Genomic DNA, 25,258 nt, shown 5'->3' with positions numbered 1-25,258 from the left:
CTTACTTAATAACACGATAAAATTTTGCAATTCTACTGTATTGGACTTTGAGAAAGGGATAGTTGGGGGCACGCGGCTTTATGCTTAAGATAATTAAGCTATAGTTCAAAATCCAATTTAAAATCAAAAGAACAAAATAATTGCTTAAATACGAAACAATTAATCAATAACTTATTGAATATGAAATGTTGGGCTATATAATGTTTTTATTCTAAATCCACTTTTAATTGGGGGTTATTAAATTTTTATCTGATTCTACTTATACTCTAATTCCAATCCCCTATATACATTCGACATTTGGAAAATTTGCAAAATGTGACTTAGGATAGTTTTGATTTAATGTGAAGAGAATGAAAAATGCTTGAAGGTTGTTTAACAAAAAATATTAGTAAAAAATGTTGTTTTTTTTTCTTGTTTTGAAGAATGGTTAGTTAATCAATTATTTTAGGCTTCTTTTTAGAGTGTGTGCTTCACTGAGAAAAATTTTATCTAAGATATATTTTTTAAAACAGAACAGGCACAAACTTTGTATATCCGAAATGGCTACAACCACACTTTATAGCTAATTTTCACATAAATGTATTTCCTACGCTTTTTATGTTGTACCTTTTTTACAACATTCATATGTCAAAATTGGGTTGTCTATACGAAATTGCTATACATTTATCAAAGAGGAATATCTCTTAGTTTTATTTATCCATAAAATTGAAACATTTACAGCGCGTTTGGATGTAAGAAGTATTGAAATATCTTTATGTTATATAAAAATAAAAATTATTTCTATTTCAAATATTTTATTTTCAAAGCAGAAGTATGATCTTCGAAATGGTTTATGACAACTTTAAATGTGAGTTTTTTTTTCAGTGTTTACTTTTTTTTTTCACTTTTTTCTTGTGTTTTCGGCTTAAACAAAAATTTTCAAAGCTACTAAGAGGAAGGTCATTTGATTGTACACACATACATAAGTATATACATACAATAAATACATACAATACATACATACATAAATATTTAATTTGATTATGCTTAGTAAGCTTAACGTTAGGCATTAGTAAGGGCATTCTTGAACAAATTGTATTTGTTGTCTGGTATTGTGAAAGAACCATGAAAAATGTGGTGAAGAGAGAGGGAGAGGGAATAGGAAAGGAGGAGGAGGAGGATGAGGAGGAGGAGGAAGTAAAGGGAAATATAATGGTATGAGGTCACTTTTCAAATTTATTAATATACAATGTACGTATTTAAGCATATGCATTATATAATTAAATACAATAAAACAAATAAAAAATGTTGGAATTAAAAAGAATATGAATAAACATAAGAAAAATACAAAAATTAACGATTCCATTAAAAATCAATAAGATATACATACAAATTCAGTTATTAAATTATTTTGAATATTATGTTAGAACTATTATTTTATTAACGCAATATTTATTATATGTATGTATGTACATTTTGTATGTTCATTTTATTACCTATGTCCTATAATGTTACAGAATTAGAAAAAAGGCACTATTTGTGTTTTGAGGGGTGACAATGTCGAATACGGCCATCAAAAAAAAATAACTGTAAATATAATTTAATTTTTGTACCCCTACTAATCTGTAACCTCTTTGTTTTGTGTCACTCTGTTAATTAAATTTTATGGAGTTTAATTGCCTCGAATAGAGGCCGGTGTATATTCATGAATATTTTTACTATAAAATTTGACGCTTGATTGTATTGTATGCACTATTGTAGGTCACCCTTATACAAATTTTCTATTAATTCAAAAAAATTCTATAACAAAAATTTTTATATAAAGTTAGAAGAAAGTAATCAAGAGGAATAATTTAGAATTATCTGTGATCACTTTTTATGCCAGTTACAAGTATAATATTATTTTCTCTCCTTTCGTATTAAATATCATACTCTTTCTTTAATCTCTCATATTAAAATAAATTTATCTATTTTTATGTCATTTATTTACTACCCATATATATTTTTTGTTCCCCTTTTTTTTTGTTTTAATCGTGTTTGGGTGCAGCAAACGGCGAGTTCCCTTTTCTTCAATGCCCTCTTCTATTTTTATTTGTTTTGGTTTATTTTTTTTGTTAACGCTGCATTTGTTTTTTTGAGAGTACATTGATCTTGAATTTTTTAATGTGCATGTGCAGTGTAGAGAAAATTATATGTTGCATATGCAAGTACATATATAAAAGCGTAGTAACCATAGTAGCATACAGTAACATTAATACATACATATTATTATTTGGTATTATTATTTGTTAAATGTTTGTAGAATGTACGACATTTTTGTGCGATATGTGCACTAATTGCATACATAATGTTTGTTTTGTTTATTAAATAAATGTTTCGTTATTGGATTTCAATGGCGGTACCAAATATGTATATATATGTATTTTGTACGTACAGTAACAGGGACTTATTCCTCTATATTATTCCTCCATTTAATGAATAAGTTAAAAGCTATTGACAAACGTATATACATACATACATATGTTTGTATACATTTTCATTTTGTTATTGATAAACGATTCTGATAGTACCAAATTTTGAATGTCGAAATATCGGTGAGAACGCACTTCTTCGTGGTATAGGGAAGCGTAAATAAATTATTTTTAGAGATGTTTTGGTCTGTGTATGCACGTGTGTATCTCAAGTTTGGCTGAACCGATTTTGATTTATTTTTTTTTAATTTTATATGTGAGGTTTTTTTTGTCTATGGCACGGATTGATCAACTTTTGGGATATATCAGACCTCGGGAAGTGGACTTTTTTGTGAACCGATTTGACATTTTTGCGTATATAAAAAGAAGTTATCAACTAATTTCCTTAAAAATATATTTTTTGGAGAGGTCAGGGCTGGGAAACCGAACTGGGGCACGGAACGGATTAATGGAATTCCTTGAAATTTGAATTCTGGTTGTTACTGAAACTAACTAGGGAATTTTTTATGTAATTCGGGTGGTACAAAGCGATATTTTGATAAGAGCCAAATTTGCTCTTTTATTATCAAAAAGATTGAGAGAAAGTGTTAATTTCATATTCAAAAGCATTTTCATAGTCTTCTGTAATACTTTAACTAAACTAGGCAATGCATATTTCAGTTATGTGCTGACCAAATAAGATTTTTTTTTATGTAAAATTCGAGAGGATGTTTTCTAATTAAAAATTGAGAAATTATGAGGTTAATTTTTCTAGTTTAGACGATAAGAAGTACATACATATGTAGATATTTGTAGAAAATGAATTAGATATTTATGAACATTCAGAAAATTAGGGTTAATGCTTAATATTCCTTTCTATTTTTATTTTTCATCATTTATATTATTTATAAAAAAAATTGTATGGCATGCCATTACTACCAGTATGTTGTTGTGTATCATTTTTGTATTTTATTTTTGAGTATTTTTCTATAATATGATCAAAGTATATCTATTTTATAAGTAATTCGACACTTCCCAAGCCGTTAGTTTTCGTTTGCTTGCCACTTGCGATATTCTCAAAATATTCCATTTTTTAAAATAGTAGGCAAACAAGAAACAACATGTTATAAATAAACGGGTGTATTAAAAATAGTGACATGAAATAAAATAAAATTAAGTTAGGTAAAAATTTTATTTTTTTTTTTTTTTTTTTTTTTTTGATAAAAACAAAATTTATTTTCATTTCACAAAAGTTAGCTAAAAACATTCGAATATATGAAAGGGAACAGATATAAGTTAAAAATTTCATGTATTGTTATATCGTACATACATATATAACAGTAGGTACGCAGTATGGTGTTGTAATACGTATATACTCCGATTATATGGCGTTCATACTTCAAAGCATACATACTTAAAACCAATTTAATATGTATACATCGTATAAATGTTACTTGACTCGAGGCCGCCTTCACTCAAGTCAGTAAAAAATTTTACTTAATTGACTTGAAATGTTAATAATGATTTGAAATTTAACAGCTAAACGCTGTTTTCGGGCTTTCAAGGAGACATGGTAAAAACGCAGCTTGAGTTTCGAGCTGATTTCAAGTCAAGTACTCCAGCTGCAATATAAACGAGATATAGAAATAAAGCAATTTATAAAGAAAAAGCTTTATGTGTATTTTCAGTTGAAAAGTCAATCACTTATTCAAAATTTCAAAAAATAAAATTTTAGCACTTGTTGGCATTACTTCGTTACAAATTCAGCACTTTTTTGCACTATTTGAAAGCGAAAAAATTTGGCATCACTGACTTTGAGTATGATTTATAAAATCATAAATGAGAGTGAGAATATTTTTTAATATTCAAAAAGCAATAAATTATAAATATACATTTATAAAGTAGTAAACACTTGTGTAGTGATGTAGATGTAGTGTTTTGTTTGTAGCAAGCTAGAACACATTACCACATACAATAAAAGTACTCTTAAATTAAAAGCCAATCAACATTAACCAGGGCTGTTTATGGGTTCCAAAGGTAGTTATTGACGCCCTTTCGTTAACGTGTGCTCCGCTACTCGGTACAAGCTCCGATTTGCAAATTACGAATACAAAAAACTCTTTTCTAATAAATATTTTTACCTAAGCTTAAAAAAATTACTATACTAAGTACGAATTAATTTTTTTTAGTAATTTTTTGTAATAATTTTTGAATTCGATTAAGTATAGAGAAATCAATTGATTTTTTTATACTAAAATTTAGTAGTTCAGTATTTTCAAACAAAAAAAAGCGAAAGAAGATTAACTTCGTTTGTTTTTTCAATATCATAATTTAACAAGTTTGTGTAATACAGTCATATAAAAAAATACAACCCTATGCAAAATACCCTATACGAGTCAAAAATCAAAGTTTTCTTTTGTGCATCAATTTTAATTTTGCTAGTTTCTCTATTTCTGAAAAAAAAAAAAAAGTTTTGAATGATAGACACGTTTTGCTATTTCTTGGTTTGCATTGGAGTGACAACTTTGAAAGAAACTCCAACTAAACATTTTTCCACCTTTACATCCGTGTTCACTTCTTAGTTCACCTTTAGATTCATAATTTCTTAACGGCTAACAAGGGGTAAATATGTTGTGTGACTTTTAGGTAGATGTATGAAGCTTCAAATATAGATTTATCATCATTGAATAATAAATTTCAAAATAAAACTTTCACCGAATTAAGCCGAATTTCAAAGTATTAGAATGTCGGGCTCCCTTTTAATCACAAATGTTCCGTTTTTTTGCAAATCGGCTACTTTGTGAAAATCTACAACGTGTTTTCCATCTCTATGAAGAGGAGAGAAATGTATATAGATTTCCGGTTTCAAATAAGAATGTTACAAATTTTTTTTCAGTTTCTGCACAACCGTATTAGCTATTTATTTTTTATTTCATTTTTCAGAACTTGTTCTTTAGATATATATCAAATAAGAGGATTGTCGTTTTGTTATAATTTGAAAATTTTTCGTCTTCAGCATTATTTCTTTTTTTATTATTACTCTGATTTCTAATATTCTCCTAAAAATCAAATGATCCTTATAAAAAAAATATGTACATATGTATATGTATGTGCATATGGAGAATATTTAATTTAGATCTTAATATTTTAAAAAGGTATTTACTAATTCAATAATTTTAGAGATTTAAATATTAATATAAATTAATAGATATAAAATGTAAATGAATAGTACAGGTACAAGTGATGCTCACAAGTAATACACTCACAAACGAAAATGTCACTTTCAATAGTAATTTTAATCAGTACGCCACAAGATCGGCGGTCATGACACAATATACAATTAGGGTTATTTAAATTTAGATATAATATTAAAATTTAGATTAATAAAACATCAGAACTTAAATTGAAAAACAACGTTAACTTTTTGGACAGAATATAAAATTTGAAAATTGTTCTAATGAAGTATGACAAATGGCAGGTTTGGACATATGGTAAATTGCAGATTTGTAGATTTGTACAACCGGGGTAACAGTGTACCGCGATCACGTATAGGGATATATTGTGCGGCTCCCCCTCTTTCTGAACTTGTGAGAATTCGAGCTCCTTAGTCTGCCGAATTGGTTTTTAACCCAAACACTTCCGCACCAGTAACACTTCATGGTATGTCATTCTACTGGGTAACCTGAAAAGCTCAGCATGCACCTGTGATGCGGACACAAGCGAGTCTCCTTTGGGTGTATGATACGAATGTAATTTAATTTAAGAAAAAAGACAAATAACTGCAGATATCAGTAATGTATTGATGTTAAGTAATATTATTTTACAATAATGAACATATATTCCAATACGTGAATTTAGAATTTTTGAATTGTTGATTTTTCTTCTTTTTGTATGCAACTTTTTTATAGTTTTTGGCATACCTCATCACAGCTATAAATATTACTTGACTTTTCTTGCATTAAAATTTAAATTGTGTATTTTAATAAGTTATGTATATACATACATAATCAAATAAATTAGCTACATACATGAATAAAAATTCTAGACTGGAAATTATTAAAGAATATTATACACATTTTATGAAAATGCTATTATTTTTCATCAGAAAAAAATGAAACAAACGACAACACTAATACTGACCTACTACACATTTTAAAATTATATGTTACGTGTTCTTAATTTTACGACATGCTTTGTGAGAAATGTGAGAGAAAAATTGAGAAAGTAAAGTATGAGTTTGTCGCATTAAAACTATATAACAGTAATAATAGTTGCATTGTGTAGTGAATGAATAAAATTGCTATTTTCAAAAATCCATGGAAAATTTTTCAATGTTTTTCTACATATAATATGAAGAGAAGCAAGATAACGGTTGGTGCTGGAAATAATTTAATTGTATTTTTGAATAGTAACGTAAAATGTAGTGTATGAGTAGCTATGTGGTTTTTACTGAATGAAAAGTAGTTTCCGCTTAAAAATTTTTATAGTGAAATAACAAAAATATCTTTTATTTTTGTGATAAGAAAGCAAAATTCAGCATTTACCACGTATGTATGCATGTATAATGTATTCTACCCCACATAGTATGTTTATGCATACAATGAAATTTTATATGGCTATAGCGACTACCGTCCTTTGGTTTTATGACTGACTACACATAGTACATATTATGAGTTTTGCTTTTGTTTCTTGTTGTTATTGTTTTCTTTTTTTTTTTTGTAATTTCCTCTAAAATATTTTTGTTTATAAAAAAATTATAATTTCCAATATATTTTTTCATTGGTATAATAATATTATTTTTTGAGAGAGAAAATAAAATTTCTGGCGTCATCAAAAATAATCTAATAATGTGTGTACATATACCTACATCATAGTGCTGTTGTGCTGCTAGTGAGAGTACATTTTATTGTGCATAAGCATTTTTTATGCTGTGTGACTGTACTTTTATCATTAAAAATTTTATGTTTTGTTTTTTTATTTTAATTTTTCAACTTAAAATTTTTTCCCCCTTTTCTTCAGTTTTTCAAATACTTTAAAAAAAAAAAAAATATATTGAGGAAGTTTGATCAAAACAGAAAAGTAAAATTAAAAAATGATTGCATTTTTTTTGTTTTGCTCTCAAGCATAGACAAAATTCCAGTTTTTTTTTTCTTATTTAGATTAAAAATACGCCCTATAATAAGTATGTATGTATACATTGTGTAAATAAGAAATTTTGGATCGTTATATCCTATCATGTATGCATTTTTTACAACATCAATTAGGATGACAGAAATTCTAATTCAGAGAAACGCCGCTGCCTAAACTCTCTTTTATATTAAGGAAATATTTTTTCCTTATTTCTTATTAGAATAATGTACATGTTTTATTGATTAATGTTTTTGCATAATTAGGTAACTTGTACATTCATTGTATATGCATGTACACGCATATTTGAATTTATAATAACTATTTATCTTAGATTAATACATACATATACATAATATACATAATTCTGTGATTTCAAAATCTCAATAACACTATTTAGCTTGAGAGTTGAACATTTCTGGGTATTAATAAGAATGACCACGCAAATATTTTTAGCATTACATACATATGTATGTACATACTATACATTTTGTGTGTTTTATATACTTGGACAACAATGGAGAAGAGTAACCATTTTTAATTTTAGAATTTTTTTGGGATTTGTATATTTAAAAAATAATATTAATATGTAGTAGTATTTGAGAGATGATAATGATTGCCTAATCAATTTTGTAATTTTTCTTAAAAATCTTAATAAACATTCATTTTGTATTTAAAACTTTTGTTGCTGTGTAATCATTTAATATTTAACGTATAAACAATTACCGAACCAATTCCATTTATTTATCTACTTTTTCTCTTTCTCAAATTTGCAATAATTTATGTTTTTCCTTTTTTTTGTTTTTAATTCGAGCTTATTGTTTTTTTTGCCGGCCGGCCGGTTTATTTTTTTTTATGTTATTGAAACAAAAAATTCTTTTGAATTTTTATTGACTCACTAAGCTTTTTTTTATTTTGTTCTTGCTATTATTATTTAATTTTTTTAAAATATAAAAAGAATTTTTAGCAAAATAAAGAAAAGGGTGTAAGAAATATGGCCTACAAAGGTACCTACATACATATGTACATATAAAATATTAATAAGAATTTTACATATGCCAAAAAAATGACGTAAGCGTTTTAGGTTTTAAAAAAGAAATGACATAAGTAGAATGAAACGTCGTCGTGTGTGTTACTATTTGAAAAAAGACAAGATAAAAACGAAAAAATGAGAAAATATTAAATGAAAAAAAAAATGTATACAGACGATTCCATGATGACAAATATCGCAGTGTTACCATATAACAAGCTAAACATTTTTCTTTTTGACCGAAAATTTCATGTTTGAATAAAATGAGTTAACAAGTACATAATTTAGGACTCAGACAGATATTCAATTTTTAATTTCGCAATTACAATTTGATTGTAAAAGCGTTGTGCATAGTTCTAGATTAAATCTATGTTAAGATGAAAATAAACCTATAAAATACAAATAAAAAATCAAACAGCTACAAAATACAACAGCGTACAGGAAAAAAACGTGCGTGGAATGAAAAAATGTTCTGTATGCGGTGAATGTCAATAGTTCTATCATTAGCTTTGTGCTAGTTGGTGAATTGAAGGCCACTACTTCCCTTGAAGTAACTGACTAACTATAAAAACTATAAATATCCATGCGTATACTAATAAACTTAAAAAAAACAAACATTCACAAAATTATTTACAATAGGCAATAAATTTTCATTAAATAATTTAAAATCTCATAATTAAGAGAATAAAAATACCATACATAAAAAATTCTTTTGATCTATTTTATATTTATTGTCGCTGTCCTGTACTGACCATGGGAATAAAATCGTGTTGGTGTCCTACAGAAAACAACAATCACACTACAAAATGTATAATGAAATTTTTATTTCCTGAGAACTAGCGAGTACCATTTTTCTTATACATATATGTACATATATCCTAAACATTATTGTTATTTTATTTTTTTTATGTTGCAATATTTCGTATATTTATGACAATTATACATTCCGTTCCCGTCAAAGTTAAATTCTAAAAATAAATAGATAACGTAAAATTTATTAGGTTATCAGCTCAAGGATAAGTTTATCGATTTAATGGGTTTGTATACATAAGTATACAATAGATAGGTAAACTTACCAATCATTCAAGTATATTCTTTTCTCAATTTTGTTTGAATTATAGAAAAACAATATGCATGCCTAGTATGAAAATAACGGTAATTTTTTTGTATCTTGTAAGAAAAAAAAATTATTATAACGTATGGTTGTTATATTTGGTCTTAACCTTTGAAAAAATTTTTTTTTCACAAATTATAGATTTACATGTTTCCTACATTTTTTATTTACAGATGCGATAAATTAAAAAAAGATTTAAACATTGCTGAGAATTCCGCTCGTATGTGGGAGACTCGATTTACCGATTTGCAAGGTAAATATAATCAAGCAAATGCAGATCGGAAGAAAGCAAAAGATGATGCAAATGATTTAGAACTGGAAAATGAAAGATTGCGTAAACAACTGGATGAATTAAGAAGACATTTGGGTGCTGAAACTTTGTCTCGGGTTGAACTTGAAAATACAATTCAAAGTTTGCGTGAAGAACTTACATTCAAAGATCAAGTTCATTCACAAGAATTAAATGAGACACGTTCAAGGCGTCAGGTAGAAATCAGTGAGATTGATGGACGTCTTTATGAGGAATATGAAGCAAAATTACAAAAATCACTTCAAGAATTACGTGATCAATATGAAGCTCAAATTCGTTCAAATCGTGAAGAAATCGAAATGCTCTACGATAATAAATGTAAAAATCTTCAAAATGCAGCTAAACGTCATACAAATGCTGCTAATACAGCTGTAGAAGAATTACGTACAACTCATGCCCGTATAGAATCTTTAAATTCAAGAATAAGCGAATTAGAGGGTCTTACTGCACAATTGCAAGCACGTAATCGTGATTTAGAACAATTATTAGATGCAAATCGTGCTCGTCATGCCGAAGCAATTGCTGCATTAGAAGCTGAACTAAATCGTTTGCGTGAAGAAATGGCACAACAATTACAAGAATATCAAGATTTAATGGATATTAAAGTATCATTAGATATGGAAATTGCTGCCTATGATAAATTATTAAAAGGTGAAGAGCATCGATTAAATTTATCACCATTACAAAGTAATGTTGCAAGCCATTCAAGTGCAACCGCATCTGGAAGACGAGCATCACGAAGTACACCAGTACGTCGTACACCATCACGTCAACAGGGTGCATCATTATCATCATTAACACAAAATACAGGTTCTATAGTATTAGGTGGACCTGGTATCAAAAGAAAACGTGTGACAGAAGAATTAGAGGATCGTTCATCATCTGAATTTTATGTCACACAATCAGCTAAAGGTGACGTGGAAATATTTGAAGCAGACGCTGATGGTAGATTTGTTAAATTGCATAACAAATCAAATAAAGAAATTAATATTGGTGGGTGGCAAATTCTTCGTACCGTTGGTGACAATGAGACATCATTTAAACTACATCGTTCAGTTAAAATTGACGGTGATGGATATGTTACAGTTTGGTCCATGGATAGTGGTATAACACATGAGCCACCAACAAATATTGTAATGAAAGCACAAAAATGGTTTGTTGGCGACAACATGAAAACAGTTTTATTGAGTCCAGAAGGGGAAGTGAGTTTAAGATATTATTGTATTTGTTTTTTCTGTTTGTTAAAAAAGAAATTTTATGATTTAAACGTTTTTCTTTTTAGGAACTTGCGGCATCTGAACGTATCAGACAAGTTGTTTCAACTAGAGTGGCTAGACATCGTACATTGGGTGGTGAAGATTTATATCATTCTGAGGTACGGGGTGCAAGTGCCGCTGGTTCAGCCTCTGGGGTACGGTCCTTTCAATCCTTGTTTTAAGATTTTTTTTTCATAATTACATATATAGACACAAAGAAATATTAATAAAATTTAATAACTAATAATATTAATAGTGATAGGGAAGTACATAGTTATAAAACTATAAATTTTAATAAGCAAATGTTAGACATGATTTTGTTGCCACTTTATTGCATCGTATAAAATTTACAATGTTTTAAAATATAGTTCTCTTCATATGCAGAAGTTGAATTTTGTAACGTATATGGTAGTTTTATAATAAAAATATAGGTTAGATACTGTTTATTTTACAATATTTATATGTTTGTAATATGTCCAACAAAATTAGCATTTTTTTAAAACGGAAAAAAAATCAAGCATTTTGTTTTTATATGTTTACCAATTTTATTAAAAATTAAAAACTAACAAAATATAATATCATTAGGAATATTAATTTTTGTCAAATATTTTCAATATTTTTTTTCTTTTTTTTTTTAAACAAATTTGTGTTTGTTTTTATATATAAATATATATATATATTTATATTTTTATATACATCGATGGTTTAAAGGTAAAGCTCATAAAGTACACTTTTTAACTCGAAAATCGAGTTAAATGCATCTAACTGATATTTTTTTGTTTTTTTTTATCACTTAGAACACTCATTGTTCTTTTATAGAGTTCGCGTAATTTTTTTATAGAAAAAAAAAAATAGAACAGTAAAAATTTCACTCAGCTTCATATTTACTGTTTTAATAAGAAATATAACTCGTTGAAGTCATTTTGGTAAATTTCACGTTATTTTGGTGAAACGCGCGTCTAAAGGAAAATCAAATTTATCTCCTCATACACTTTTATGTGTGTCGCATCTAGTAGAATAAAGCTGAACAATAATTTGTTTATTTCTTGCTATTTTTGTTACTTTTTTTATTAATTAATGTTTTTACTTTTTTATTATTAATTAGTTTTAAATGTAAGTAAATAAAAAAAATACTCCTTAATTTTTAAAATAAATTAAATAGTTTGTTATTTCTTTAATACTAAGTGCGTATTTTTTGAATTATTTAAAAGTAAAATTTACTAAGAACAAAAACTAATTCACCAAGAGTTTGGTTGATCTTAGTAATTATTAGTTATATGCAAGTAAGCTCAAGTAAAAATATTGCGTTTAAATTCATGTACAGATAGCTAAATGTATTTCCCAACTTTACAAACTTAAAAATCAGTAAATCATAATTTTCTTGATAAATTGAAAAAGATACTTAATGCGTTAACTTTACACCATCGATATATTTTTTTACGAAAATTATATTTGATATTTTTTATAAATTTCAATGTATAGACATAGACAAAATTTTTATATATCAGAATTTATAATCGTAACTTTATTTAGGATTTGGTTTTATAATTATATCACTTTTGAAATTCCATAATGCTTTAATACCATGTATTTAACTTTTATTCCGAAAATTTTATAATTAAGACATATTCAGCAGGTTATTTCAAACCTGAATCAGATTTAAAAACTGTGTATTGCAGCAATATGGATTTCAAGGTATATTAAGAAACTACAATTTTTTAAATTAGAAATTGGTTTTTTTATAAAATTTATTTTTACAAGAAAATATTATCATCCTTATTACGAATGTGTCATTAGTTTTCAATTAAGCCAAATTTTTAAATTTATCAGTTTTTTTTATAAGAAATTTCTTTATATTTTTATAGTTTTTATAAGAAATTTCTTTATTTTTTTATAGTTTTTTTTTTATAAGAATTGTCTATTTGATAATATGAAAAAAAGAATATCGTAAAATTTACGAACCCAATGAAAAATTTTTTCAATTTGTTTCTTCGAATGTTTGTTTTAGACAATTTGAAATTAAAATAATATTTTAATATAAAATGTAAAAGAAAGAAAAACTCTAAATGAATGTAACGTAATAATAAAAATATTTTTTTAAAATAACTATAAAATAAATGTTTTTTTCATATTGTTAAATACTTATATATCCACATACATATTTACAATCTTTTCGGTCGCATATTGGATCTAAAAGATAGCAAATATGTAGGTTGATCGCATATTTTGCTTTAGCCCAATGTTCGAGTTTTTTTTTGCTTTTGAAAGAATGTGAAATATCTGTCCCTTTTTTAATTTCTTATGGTTCCTTGAGTTTTAATAATGCACAGTAATACCGTTTCAAAAATTTAATTGAGACAGTTTTCTGTCTAATTTATATTAAAGACCAGTTACATATTTTCTTTATGTATACTCTTTTTTTGTTTTATTTTTTATTTTAATTTATTTAAAATATATAAATTTTTTTAAATATAAAATTTAATCAAATAATTAGAGCTTGATTTCTTTAAAATTTGGCACTCGTAATAAGTGATGTATATATATATTTAGTATATATGAATGCAATTTGATTGTGTACTTCGACCTTTTTATCCATCTAATGAGAAAAATTACTAAAAATTCAATTAACTTAATTTTCAAGTGACTAAAAATTGAAGAGATACATAGTTAGGCATTCTATAAATTTTATATACCGTCGCATTCTCTAATCGGCAACAGATGATTTTGATTTCAATCACAATATTATTGAATATTGTGATATTGTAATAAACATCACATCATGTGGATGCGTTTTAGAAAAATACAGGTGATATTATAAATTGTAAAATTATTAAGAAAAGGAAATACTTTAAAAGTAGAATTGAGAAAATAAGACAGAGAGCATATGCTTGATAAATGGGTATATTTTTTTGGAATGCTATTTTTTTTCATTTGAATTTCATGATGGGTTTTTAGTGGAAATGCATCACACTTTATAACCTGCGAAAGAACTGGAAGAACAGTGCATGTACATAATATAATTTTCTTTTTTTAGAAATGTAAACTACTTTTAATTATGATAATTATGTTCTAATTAAAAAAAAATCAAAGGAAGTAGTAATGGTTATTTGGTTGATGAATACAAAAAGTTGATTAAACAGAACTGAGAATATATTAATTTGCGTCTGAAAGGCTAAGCGACACAAAAATATTTTATTATTCTTCTTTTTGTTACTTTTAGTTAGAGATTCAATAGTTTTATATCTTAATTTAGTCAATAAAATACTAAAGTTTATCAGGGAAAAACAAAGTTTGAATAAATTTTTTAATGAATTAGCCAGAGCTATCGTTTTGATAGTGTAAGAAATAAAAAAATATTGTATGATTCAATGTGCGGTTGATGAAAGATACTTCTTATTTCGCATTTTTAATACATCAAAAAACAAAAAAATGTGTTCTGGAAAGGAGGATTTTTTATTTTGTATTATAAAAAAATTTTACGATAGAAGTGTGTAAATCTCATAACTATTTTTGAAGCCAATATTTTAAAAAATATGAAAAATAGACTTAAAAATTTTATTGCAATTATGGACAAAATGTATAATTTTAGTTTTCCATTTAAGTTAGACAAATCTTTTATTAACAATTTTTAATTATATTATCACAATTGTTTTTGTAATGGATGCTTGAATAGTAGATTTTATTAAACATAGTGTTAATTTAAATTTAATATATAAAAAAAATTATTAATGTCCCATTTTATAAACTGTATTCGTTTAAAAAATCAGACAAGAAATTCAATGAAATTTTAATAAAACAAGAAGAAACGAAAAGCAATAAATTAAACTTTGTAGTTTAACACAGCTTTGATGATTTTATATTTATATATAAATTTTATGAAAATTTCTTTATATGTCTTTTATATGTAAATATTTTTATTACAGTATTCCTCGGTTAAATTGTATTTTTTAATTGAAATTAATAATTCATTCAATGCATTGCACACAATTATTATGAATTTAACAAAAAGAATGAATAAATTTTTAAAAATTTTTTAAAAAAATATATGATGATTTACATTTTGAGTAAAAAAATTAAGTTGAATACAATTTTAGTTATTTAATTTTCAATAATTATTTGATAATTAATTTTTTTTTCAAATAAATTCCGTGACAACAAAGTAAAATAACATAAATCAAGAATTCGTAGTTCTAACTTAGTAGTAGTATGAAGGAATTTCAATTCAATATTTCTTATTGTAAATGTAAAAATTTTAACCTTAATTAATTTTTGTTTCAATGTAACTACATATTTATGTATTAAGAAATAGAACGTATTTAATGAATAGTATATGTATTTTGTGATAAAATTTTAAACGTAAAGAATTCAAATTACTCGATTTGATCTAACATAAACTTACATGTTATATACGATAATTTTTTTTCTTGCCACAGAATTGGTTTTTTGGTGTACTATACATATGCTTCTCTCATGTCTTTCTTACACTCTGTGGCCTAGTTCAAAATTTATCTAATGTTCATTAAACGAAGTTAACTATAGAAGCTTTATATTTTAAGTTTTTTTATATTATATAAAAAAACAAAAATTCGATTATTGATTAATTGCATCAGGTAGGAGCACACGTTTACTTAATTTTTAATATAAATGAGTATCTTCTACGAAAATACAAATCTAACGTCGATTTAATTTATTGAGTAATACAATTTTATTTGTTTGCTAAACTGGTTTGCTAAATAATTTGATTTATTCAGCAATACTGGATGAGTTAAATTAACGTTAGACCTACATTTGGGTTTTGTTTCCACGATTTCATCAAACTTTTAAAGGAAAAGCTCAATTCTTTCGGTATTATTGTGCTGTGTTCGGAAGAGAAACATGAATTCATATTTAACTGAAGAATACTGTATATATGTATGTGTATGTATTTTTTTAATGTATACATACACACACAAAACAATATTTAATATATATTTTAATTTATACTTAATATTAATTATTTGAATGTTTTATAGCGCTTCTGGCTATGGTGAAGCAGAAATTAATTAAAAAAAAAATATTAAAAACACAAAAAAAAAATTGACACAAATCAAATATTTTGCTATTATTTTTTTTTATTTTTTTTTGTTTTTGTTAAAAAAAAATTATTTAAAATACATACTTAAAATAAATACTAATTTAAGGAATTCAAAAGTCGTTTAAATAATTAAGAAAATAACAAAAAAAAAACTAAATAAAATAAATTTAAATAAAAATAATTAAAAAAACTAAGAAGAAGACTATGAACAAAGGTAAAAACTATTCGCAATAATGAAAACTATTCGCAATAATAAAAACAACAACAACGAAAATAAGCTCATAAATTCAAAAAAAAATTTAAAAACAAACTTTTTTCTCTTTCATTTTCATGATAAATGGTATTTATTTACTGTAAAAAATTCACAAAGTGCAATTAATTATTTTCAAAGATTAAAATTTAAATGAAAAAATATAAAATATAAAAATAAATAATTAAAAACAAAAGACCAAAACCAACACAATATAATTAATAATATGAAAAAATTATAAAAAAAAATATCTAAGGCAAAATTATTTAATAGAAAATATACAAAATGTAAAAAGAAAAAAAAAATAGATACTAAAAATTCACATCTCTCCAATATTTTCTTTTCCATCAATCATTCATCAATCCGTTTTCTTTGCCCGGAAAAGGAAAAAAAATATTGTAGAAATTAAAAAAAAAAAATTTACTTAAATTCTCTCGCCTTTCGCCGGTGTGTACCTTAAGTGAAAAATATAAATATTATAAGTATATAAAATACCATGCACATTTAACATTAATACATATCAAAAAAGAATTATGACAAAGTGAAAAAAAAATTTTTTGTTTAAATTCTGAAAATAAAAATTTGCCAAAAACCAAACTAATAGTCAACCAACAAAGTCCTCCAATTTCACCACATAATTAAATAACAAAATTGAAAATAAATCATAAATCGTCGGTGTTCCCAGTCCGCTTCTCAACCCCCCTCCCCCTGCCACAGCAAATATTCATATGGCGAATACTTATTTAGTTTTGATGAACCGTATCCAAACACAACCATGAAATTAAAATTATGATTCGTACAAAAAAAAAAATTGGATTTTGCCAACACTAAAAACAAAAATTCTGAAAAGGTAAAATAAAAAAGAAATTTAAAGTCTATATAGGCGTAATCGATAATGTCAAATGCCGAGCGACAACAATTGCATTTGACCTGGTCACCAACTAATCGGCAATCAACAATTTATGCTAAAAAAAAAACATTACATTAACTTTCGTATATGCTTTGACAACTAATTAAATAAAATGATATGTAAGTAAAATGTCACTCATTATATAACTCTTCAAAAAATTTCTATTTTGCACAAAAAAAAGATCATCAGTTAAATTTTTTTTTTATTACAAAAATGCCAAAAGAATTTAAAAAAATATGGCAGGGAATTAATTGATATTATTATTTATACGACACTTGATTTTATTTTTTTTTATGTATCGGTTATACTGCTGACGAAGTAACAATACTTTTCAAATGATTCAATGCGTATTTTACATTATCGATTACACCTTAAGAAAGAACAAAAAAAATTTTTTTTTATTATTATTCTTGTACTATCTCTTTTGCATTACATATTTTTTTTTGTGCTTTTTTCTCTATAAATAAACATGAAATGAAACATGAATTCATAAATTTCCAGAAATGGTGTAACTAACATCCCTGACATTAAAATTACAGTATAACTCTTTATTAATCTACAACTCAGCAAATTTAATTAATGACCTGAATTCCGTACTAATGTCAGTATTATTGTAATTTTAAAGTTAGGAAATGTTATTCCAATTTTTTAAGTCTTATTATAGAAAAATGGTTTTATTAAAAAAACTTATCGTTTAAGAAATAATTTATGAATTTTATATAATTAATTTTATTAGTGGAATTCATATATACTCGTAAATATGTGCAATATTTTTAATAATTTAGATAATGGAGGTTCACAATTTTTATTTTCTGTAAACAAAAAAAAAATTTAATAACAATAATAATAAGTCATAAATATTATAATTATAAATATTGGTTTTTCAAAATACATTTCAAATTCCATTTCAGAACACATTAAGCCTATAAATAAAAAATGGTTGTCGGTTCGAAAAGAAAAATTCCGTTACTTAATTCGAAACTTACATTTTTATTTTTTGGCTTTAATAACTGGCATTAAAATTGCTGTAATACCCTCCTAACTTTAAAATTGCGTCAATATTATGTTTTAAAAGATAATTCAGCTCACGTGTTTAAATTGCTGAATTGTGTAACAGTGTTATTGTTTTGTTGGGTAAAAGTGGCGATTTTGATGTCTCAAGATAATTGTATCATCATTAACACATTTTTATATTTTCTTTCATGGAAAAACATCAACCATCAATCATTTTTTCATCTTTAATCATTCATTTATATATATTTTATAAGAATTAAATCATATTAAAATTAATATTTATTTAAAACTAAATTAGAATTGATCAATAACACAATTTATTATTATTTTTATATTCTTAATATTTCTTTACAAAATAATTATTTTTATTTTTTTTTTATTTATTAAATACAAGGATTGAAAGGATGTTTATTTCCCTATAAATAAGGGGCTTATTTTTTTATTTATTCATTTTTTTTAAATAAAATATATTTTATATTACTTTTTGGGTGTTTCTAAATATTTTTAACTCTGTAATAGTGTGTGTTTTTTTAAAAAAAAAATCCTTTTGTTGGAATTCATAATATTTAAAATTCATTTTATGTTAAATTGTGTTTTCTTACTTCGGAATTTGAACGGAGTAATATTAATAGATAATTCAGCAATTACATCCTATAAGCTGAATTGTGGAACACGATATTATTAACACGGTATTTTAATTCCGATATCGATTTTAAAATAAATCTTTAAAAACACCTTTATTATTTATTTTTTTATTACTTTTATTTCTTTTACTAAAAAAAATAATTGTTTTTGCTTAAATATTGGAGTGATTTTAAAATTGTATTGATATTACAAATAAGAAATTAAAAACTTTATCTGAATTGCTTCTTATATTTTCGTATATTACTGCAATTTTGAAATCAGGTATTCTTTTATATTCATTTTTGAATTACAAACTTTTTTATTTATTTTTATTCTCATTTTATTAAATTCTACTTTGTTCTATTTTGGATTCTATTTTAATTTCTTGAAAGTTTACAATTAATTATGTTTTCATCATCAATTAAAATTGTTATTTTGGAAAATCATGAAAAATAAATGTACTAATAAAATTGAACAAAGAGGAAGGGAGAAGGGTGAAAGAAGCAAGGAAAAATTGACATTCTCTGACTTCAAAAATGCAGTAATATTGTTTTGCTACACAATTCATAAGCTGAATTTTGTATTAACACTGTATTACGGCACTTTTAAAGTTGAGGATTCTTCAATATTATGATTTGAGCTTTTTTTTAAATTATGTTATGAAACATTAATTTTCTGCATGTTTTTGTTTGTTTTCTTATTAAACTAAATTTACTTAATTAGTTGAGTTATACAAAATATCACTAGCTTAAAAATTTCACTATAATACTTATATACAATTCAGCAATAAGAACTTATTGACTGAATTGTTTATATGACACCGAATATTATTACAATTTTGAAGTTAAGGCGGTATATATGTATAATGCATGAGTTCAAAATTACTATTCAGCAATAACAACTCAATAAGCTGAATTGAAAATTTAAATGTTTTACGGGTAATTTTGAAATCAGAGAAACTATCCATGATATTAACAAGATTTTTTTGTTCTTGATAATATATAAAATTATAAAGGTTGCCGTTCATTATATGTAAAATGATCTGTTTTAATATTATTTAAAATTAATTATAATAATCTCTGAGTTTTAAATTGCAGAAATAATTTATTTATTAATATATAATTATAAATTGTAATAGTTGAATTGTACAGTATTACAGTGCAAATATAGTATTAATAAAAATTTTAAAGTCATGGTGTTCCTTGACTTCAAAACTGCTGTAAAACGGTATTAATATACAATTCAGCCTATGAGCTTTAATTGCTGAATTGTTTATTAATACCGTATTACTTGAAATAAAGTTTTAGAAACCAGAGATTGTTTTTAAATTGGTTTTCTGATAATAATAAAATATTTTATTATCTATGTATAATAAAATAAGCATAATTGTATAATAATAATAATTATTTTATTTTTTCTTTTTCTTTTTCCATAAATTACAAAATGTTAATTCTACAAAATATCAGCATGAGCCATCGGAGCAATGTAGTATTTGCTAAAACACAAAAAACAAAAATTGAAACTTTTATTTATTAACTATATATAAAATTAAGGATAGATGATAACAATTTAAAACTTGGTAAAAATAAATAAAAAAACAAATAAAAAAACGTAATTAATTCCTGACTTTAGAGTATTACAGAAATAAAACATTAATACATAATGCAACAATGCATGTGTATTAAAAGAACAGTAGATATTGCTGCAATTTTAAAGTCAGGAAATCGTAGTTTCTGTAATTTTCAGTTTAATTTTGTTTTTGATATTTTTTAATAATTTTAATAATTATTAAATGAAGAATATTAATTTAATTAAAATAATTATAATCATATTATTAGAATTATTATTTTTTTTATTATTGTTAGAATTTAAGAAAAGGATCACAAATTTGGAAATTATTAAAATCTTTTTTTGTTTTTTTTTTAATATTCTCTGTCCATGTACATGAACTAATGATAACATTATAAATTCAAAAAGTTCAAAAATAAATAAAACAAAAAAAAATAATTATTTTCCAATCTTATATCACATATATAATTAATATTTACATTCACATGTATGACTTTAACATTGCGGTAATAAATACCTAAATTCTGCAATTATAACACAAACATCAGTTTAACTCCTCTTACCGACTACATTGCATACATTAAAGGAGATTATGTGATGGCAACAAATTTTGCATATAAAGTTTTCGGTGGAAACGCACTTCCCCATAGTAGAGAAGCGTAAATAAACTACTTTTGAGAGGTGTCGGTCTGTCTGTCTGTGTTTGAATGCGTGTATATCAAGTTTGACTGAACCGATTTTCATGTGGGTTTGTTTTGGCTATGTCACGAATTGATCAACTTGTGGGATATATCCGGCGTTTGGAACTGGATGCTGTCAGGCTTTGGAACTGGAAATACATAACCGATTTCCTTGAATTTTAATGTTTAAATTTGGAGTTTTAAGACAGTGAACATATAAATTTTTAAAAACGATCCCGGCTCGTTAACAAAACTGGGTGTCGATTTTACATTTTTTACCGTATCTGATGGCACAAAGCGAAATTCTACTAAGAGCCAATTTAACATATTTCTAGGTATGTTAACTAAAAGCTTACTAACGACCTAAAAATTGGAAAGAAAAAGGTATTTTTATAATCTTCTGTTACATTTTCACTTAACTAGACAATACACATTGCGGTCGATTATGTGCTGATCACGTCAGATTGTTTAGGTATTAACACCAAGTATTACTGCAATTTTAAAGCCATAGAGGGCATTTCTGAAAATGCACTTCTATAGTTTAGAACTGCAAATCTTTCAAAAATTCATGAACAAATTAAATGTGCAGCTTTGAAAGCTCTGCATTTCTACATTTAAGAACTGCATTTTCAAATATACCCAGAGATAAAGGTTCATCTGAAAACGCAAGCTCTAACTTAATCGTATTAGAAATTTTAGATCATATATGTTTTAATAAGAATGTAAAGCCTATAGTGCTTTTTAAGAATGCAGAACTCCGCAATAGTAATTTTTGTTTTTTGAAAAATATACAACAGCAAGTTAAAACCTTTCAGAAATTCTACACAATATCGCTATTTTTCAAATGCTAACTACTGCGATAGCAAAATTATTATGAAGAAGATGGGAGAAGTTTTAATGTTAAAATGCGTACACTAGACATGCTGCATTTTCAGAAGAACCTATATATATATACATAAGGAGTTTTTGAAAATACAGTTCGCGTGTTTTTGATAATGCAGTTCTTAAGGTGGGAACTACAAAGCTTTTAAAACTCCATGTACAAATTAAATGTAGAGTTTTTAAAGCTTTGCAGTTCTAACCTTAAGAACTGCATTTTCAAAAACATACCTTCTAAAGGTTAGAACTGCAAAACTTTTAAAACTCCATGTACAAATTAAATGTAGAGTTTTTAAAACTTTACAGATCTAACTTTAAAAACTGCATTTTCAAAAACATCCATGGCCTAAATTAATTGGATTGTTTTTTTAAGATTTTAAAACAAAACAATGGAAACAAAAATTAAAAAAAAAAAATTAATTTTTATGATTCTTGACCTTAAAATTATACTAATATTTTATATTTTTATATACACAATTCAGGTTACAGAGTTTGTATAGTTGCTGAATTGTGTTTACAAAAATACAAGTAATATGGGAATTTTTAAGAATCATTTTTTTAATTTTTAAAAATTTTAAAAATTATAAATTAAAACAAATTTATTGTAATTTTTTTTTTTCATAAACAAAAAAAGACGAATTGTGAATAATTGTATCATAATGCTGCGTTAATAGTACGGGATGATTTCCATCTTATAGACAAAAAACAGTTTTTAAACTGCCTTTAAAATTGAGCTTCCCTGGTTTTCAAAACGAAGTAAAAGCGCAGTCGAAACGTAAAACAAAAGCAAAACGCCTAGCGAAAAAATTAAAACCGCTTTTGGTACACATGCCATAAAAAGACTTGCCAGAATTAATAATTTCCAAATTATTACATTTTTTCCAGAAAAATATATTCGGTTAAGCATATGTTGAGATCAGTAATTTATTTTAAAATAATTCTTAAAACAACAAAGAAATACAAGGAAACACAAAGGCAAGAACAACAGATTACTTAGTCTTTCAGAAAATCTTTTAGTAGTTTTTTTATTATAAATAATTATTTACACGGTTTTATTTATTTAATATACAAAACTAATATTTTTTACAAATATTTATTACAAGCAAATTTAAAAACAATGTATAATATGTACATTATGTTGTGTAATGTTTTTTTAACGTCACATTGATATTCCAAAATCTAGCGAAAATTTATATACATTGCAACGGTTTTAAAGGCTTTTCGTTGTTGTAAAATTGTATTTAGACTGCTTTTTATACTGCGTTTGGTAGTAACGGCTTTAAACTTTTTTGTTTGATTGCCAAAATAATGAGCCTTATTCTAGTTGTCGCGTCACTAATGTGACATTTGTCGTTGTCGCTGTCACATCATTTGAAATGTGGTATTCTGGTTGTCGAGTGACGTGATTGCGAGAAATAATCGCGAAAAAAAAGCGTTTCAAGTGAAATTGATACATTTTAAAAAGAAATTTCGGCGAGTAAAGTTCAAACAAAAAAAAATTTTCAGTGTGTATATTTATATTTTTACATAATAAGCAATGTCATTTGCATTATGGTTTACGAATTCATCTCATTCCGGTAGTGATGAAATTAAAAAATAACAACAATTAAGGATCGAAAGATTTAAGATTAGCGACAGCTCTAATCCATTAGATTTGCCAAATTTTTTTTAGTAAATTAGTTGCAAACATTTTATTTTATTCACAGATTTATAAACTATTACAGACTTCCAAAGCAGGCCTTTGTATATTTACTGAATATATTCGAGGGAAAAACGAGTACCCGTAAAAGGCGTTCTCTTTCATGAAATTTCCAATTCTTCAAACTTATAAATACTTTCACGCTAAAAACAAAAATTAAATTACATATTTTATGACTTGATTTATGTATAAAATTAATTTTTTTATGATTTTGTTAAATTGTTTTGTTTTAACTTGCATTTTTGGTGTATCCCTCTTTGTTGTCACTTATAAATACTTTTCGACAAAAAACGTCGTTTCACTACGACATATCTCGCATCAGAACGACAACTGGAATATGGTTGAAACACATTTTCCCGCTATTCCCCGACGATTGTCACTGCGATCGCCGCTTAGAATATCAATTTCAAGTCGTAACGACAATTGTCGCTTTACTTCGACAACTAGAATAAGGCTCAATGTTTAAATATTTAACAGACAGAAAATTTACAAAAAGCATCGGGAAGTTTTTCGAGGCGTTGTCTGCTGTTTTCTACGTGTTCAAAACAGTTTCCAAGCAATTTGAAACTTACTACATCGTCAAAGCTTTTGAAATACAATATAAAATATAAAATATTGCAGCGAAATATTTTTTTACAATATGGAATCCAGGGATACTCGTAATCGTATGTACTATTTTATGTTTATGCTCTCTCACTTCTCTCATATGTTCAACGACCATTTTTGTAGAATTCGGCTCATCTAATCTTAGATAAAATTATACACAGATTAGATGGGTGATTTGATTGTAATTTCGTCTTTGATATAGTTTTTTTTTCTGAAAATGGTTTTTATGGAAATTTGTATATTTTTTTTGTTAAAATTGAAAAATATGTATAAGTGTTAGAATATGAGAAAACAAAACATATATTATACGACAATTTTACTTACATGTACCAATAATCTCTAATCAGTAATTAGAAATGATAAACTGAATAAGCTGATTTTTTTATGAACAAATATAATAAAATTGTAAATTTTGAGATTAGAGTTCTGTGTAATCCTTATAAAAAAAATTTATTTTTTTAATTTAAAATTTAATTTGTTTCAAATATTTTATAGGAGGCAGTCAGTCAGTTCATTGTTCGAAAATTTAAATTAAATTTAACTATTTTACTTACTTATATTACTGAATTAACGTTTTGATGGTACTTTCACACATTTATATAACTTTAATATGTATAGAATTTAAGAAAGTTAAAAAAAATTACAAAATGATTGTATGTACAAATAAATAAACTATGTAAAAATAGA

The 25,258-nt window shown here is 25.4% G+C and overlaps 1 protein-coding gene across 3 annotated transcripts in view; it reads left to right on the top strand.

Moving 5' to 3' along the window:
• The window catches only part of LOC129613792 (lamin-C-like), a 33,662-nt gene extending 8,404 nt beyond the window's left edge, over positions 1–25,258 (top strand). Inside the window, exons 2-5 of one of the 3 annotated variants that reach the window (XR_008697340.1) lie at positions 9,874–11,212; positions 11,293–11,421; positions 16,279–17,440; positions 20,605–25,258. Coding sequence is in view for 2 of the 3 variants with exons in the window: in XM_055528033.1 (XP_055384008.1) it covers positions 9,874–11,212; positions 11,293–11,421; positions 20,605–20,637 (1,501 nt within the window). In the remaining variant the exon portion in view is untranslated. The remainder of the gene's footprint in view (positions 1–9,873; positions 11,213–11,292; positions 11,422–16,278; positions 17,441–20,604) is intronic. The other 2 variants (XM_055528035.1, XM_055528033.1) reach the window with 2 other exon arrangements.

This window comes from Condylostylus longicornis, unplaced genomic scaffold (genome assembly GCF_029603195.1).
Source record: "Condylostylus longicornis isolate FDR11 unplaced genomic scaffold, ASM2960319v2 ptg000091l, whole genome shotgun sequence".
In the NCBI taxonomy this organism is placed as follows: domain Eukaryota; kingdom Metazoa; phylum Arthropoda; class Insecta; order Diptera; family Dolichopodidae; genus Condylostylus; species Condylostylus longicornis.
This window is presented reverse-complemented; position numbering and strand designations above follow the sequence as displayed.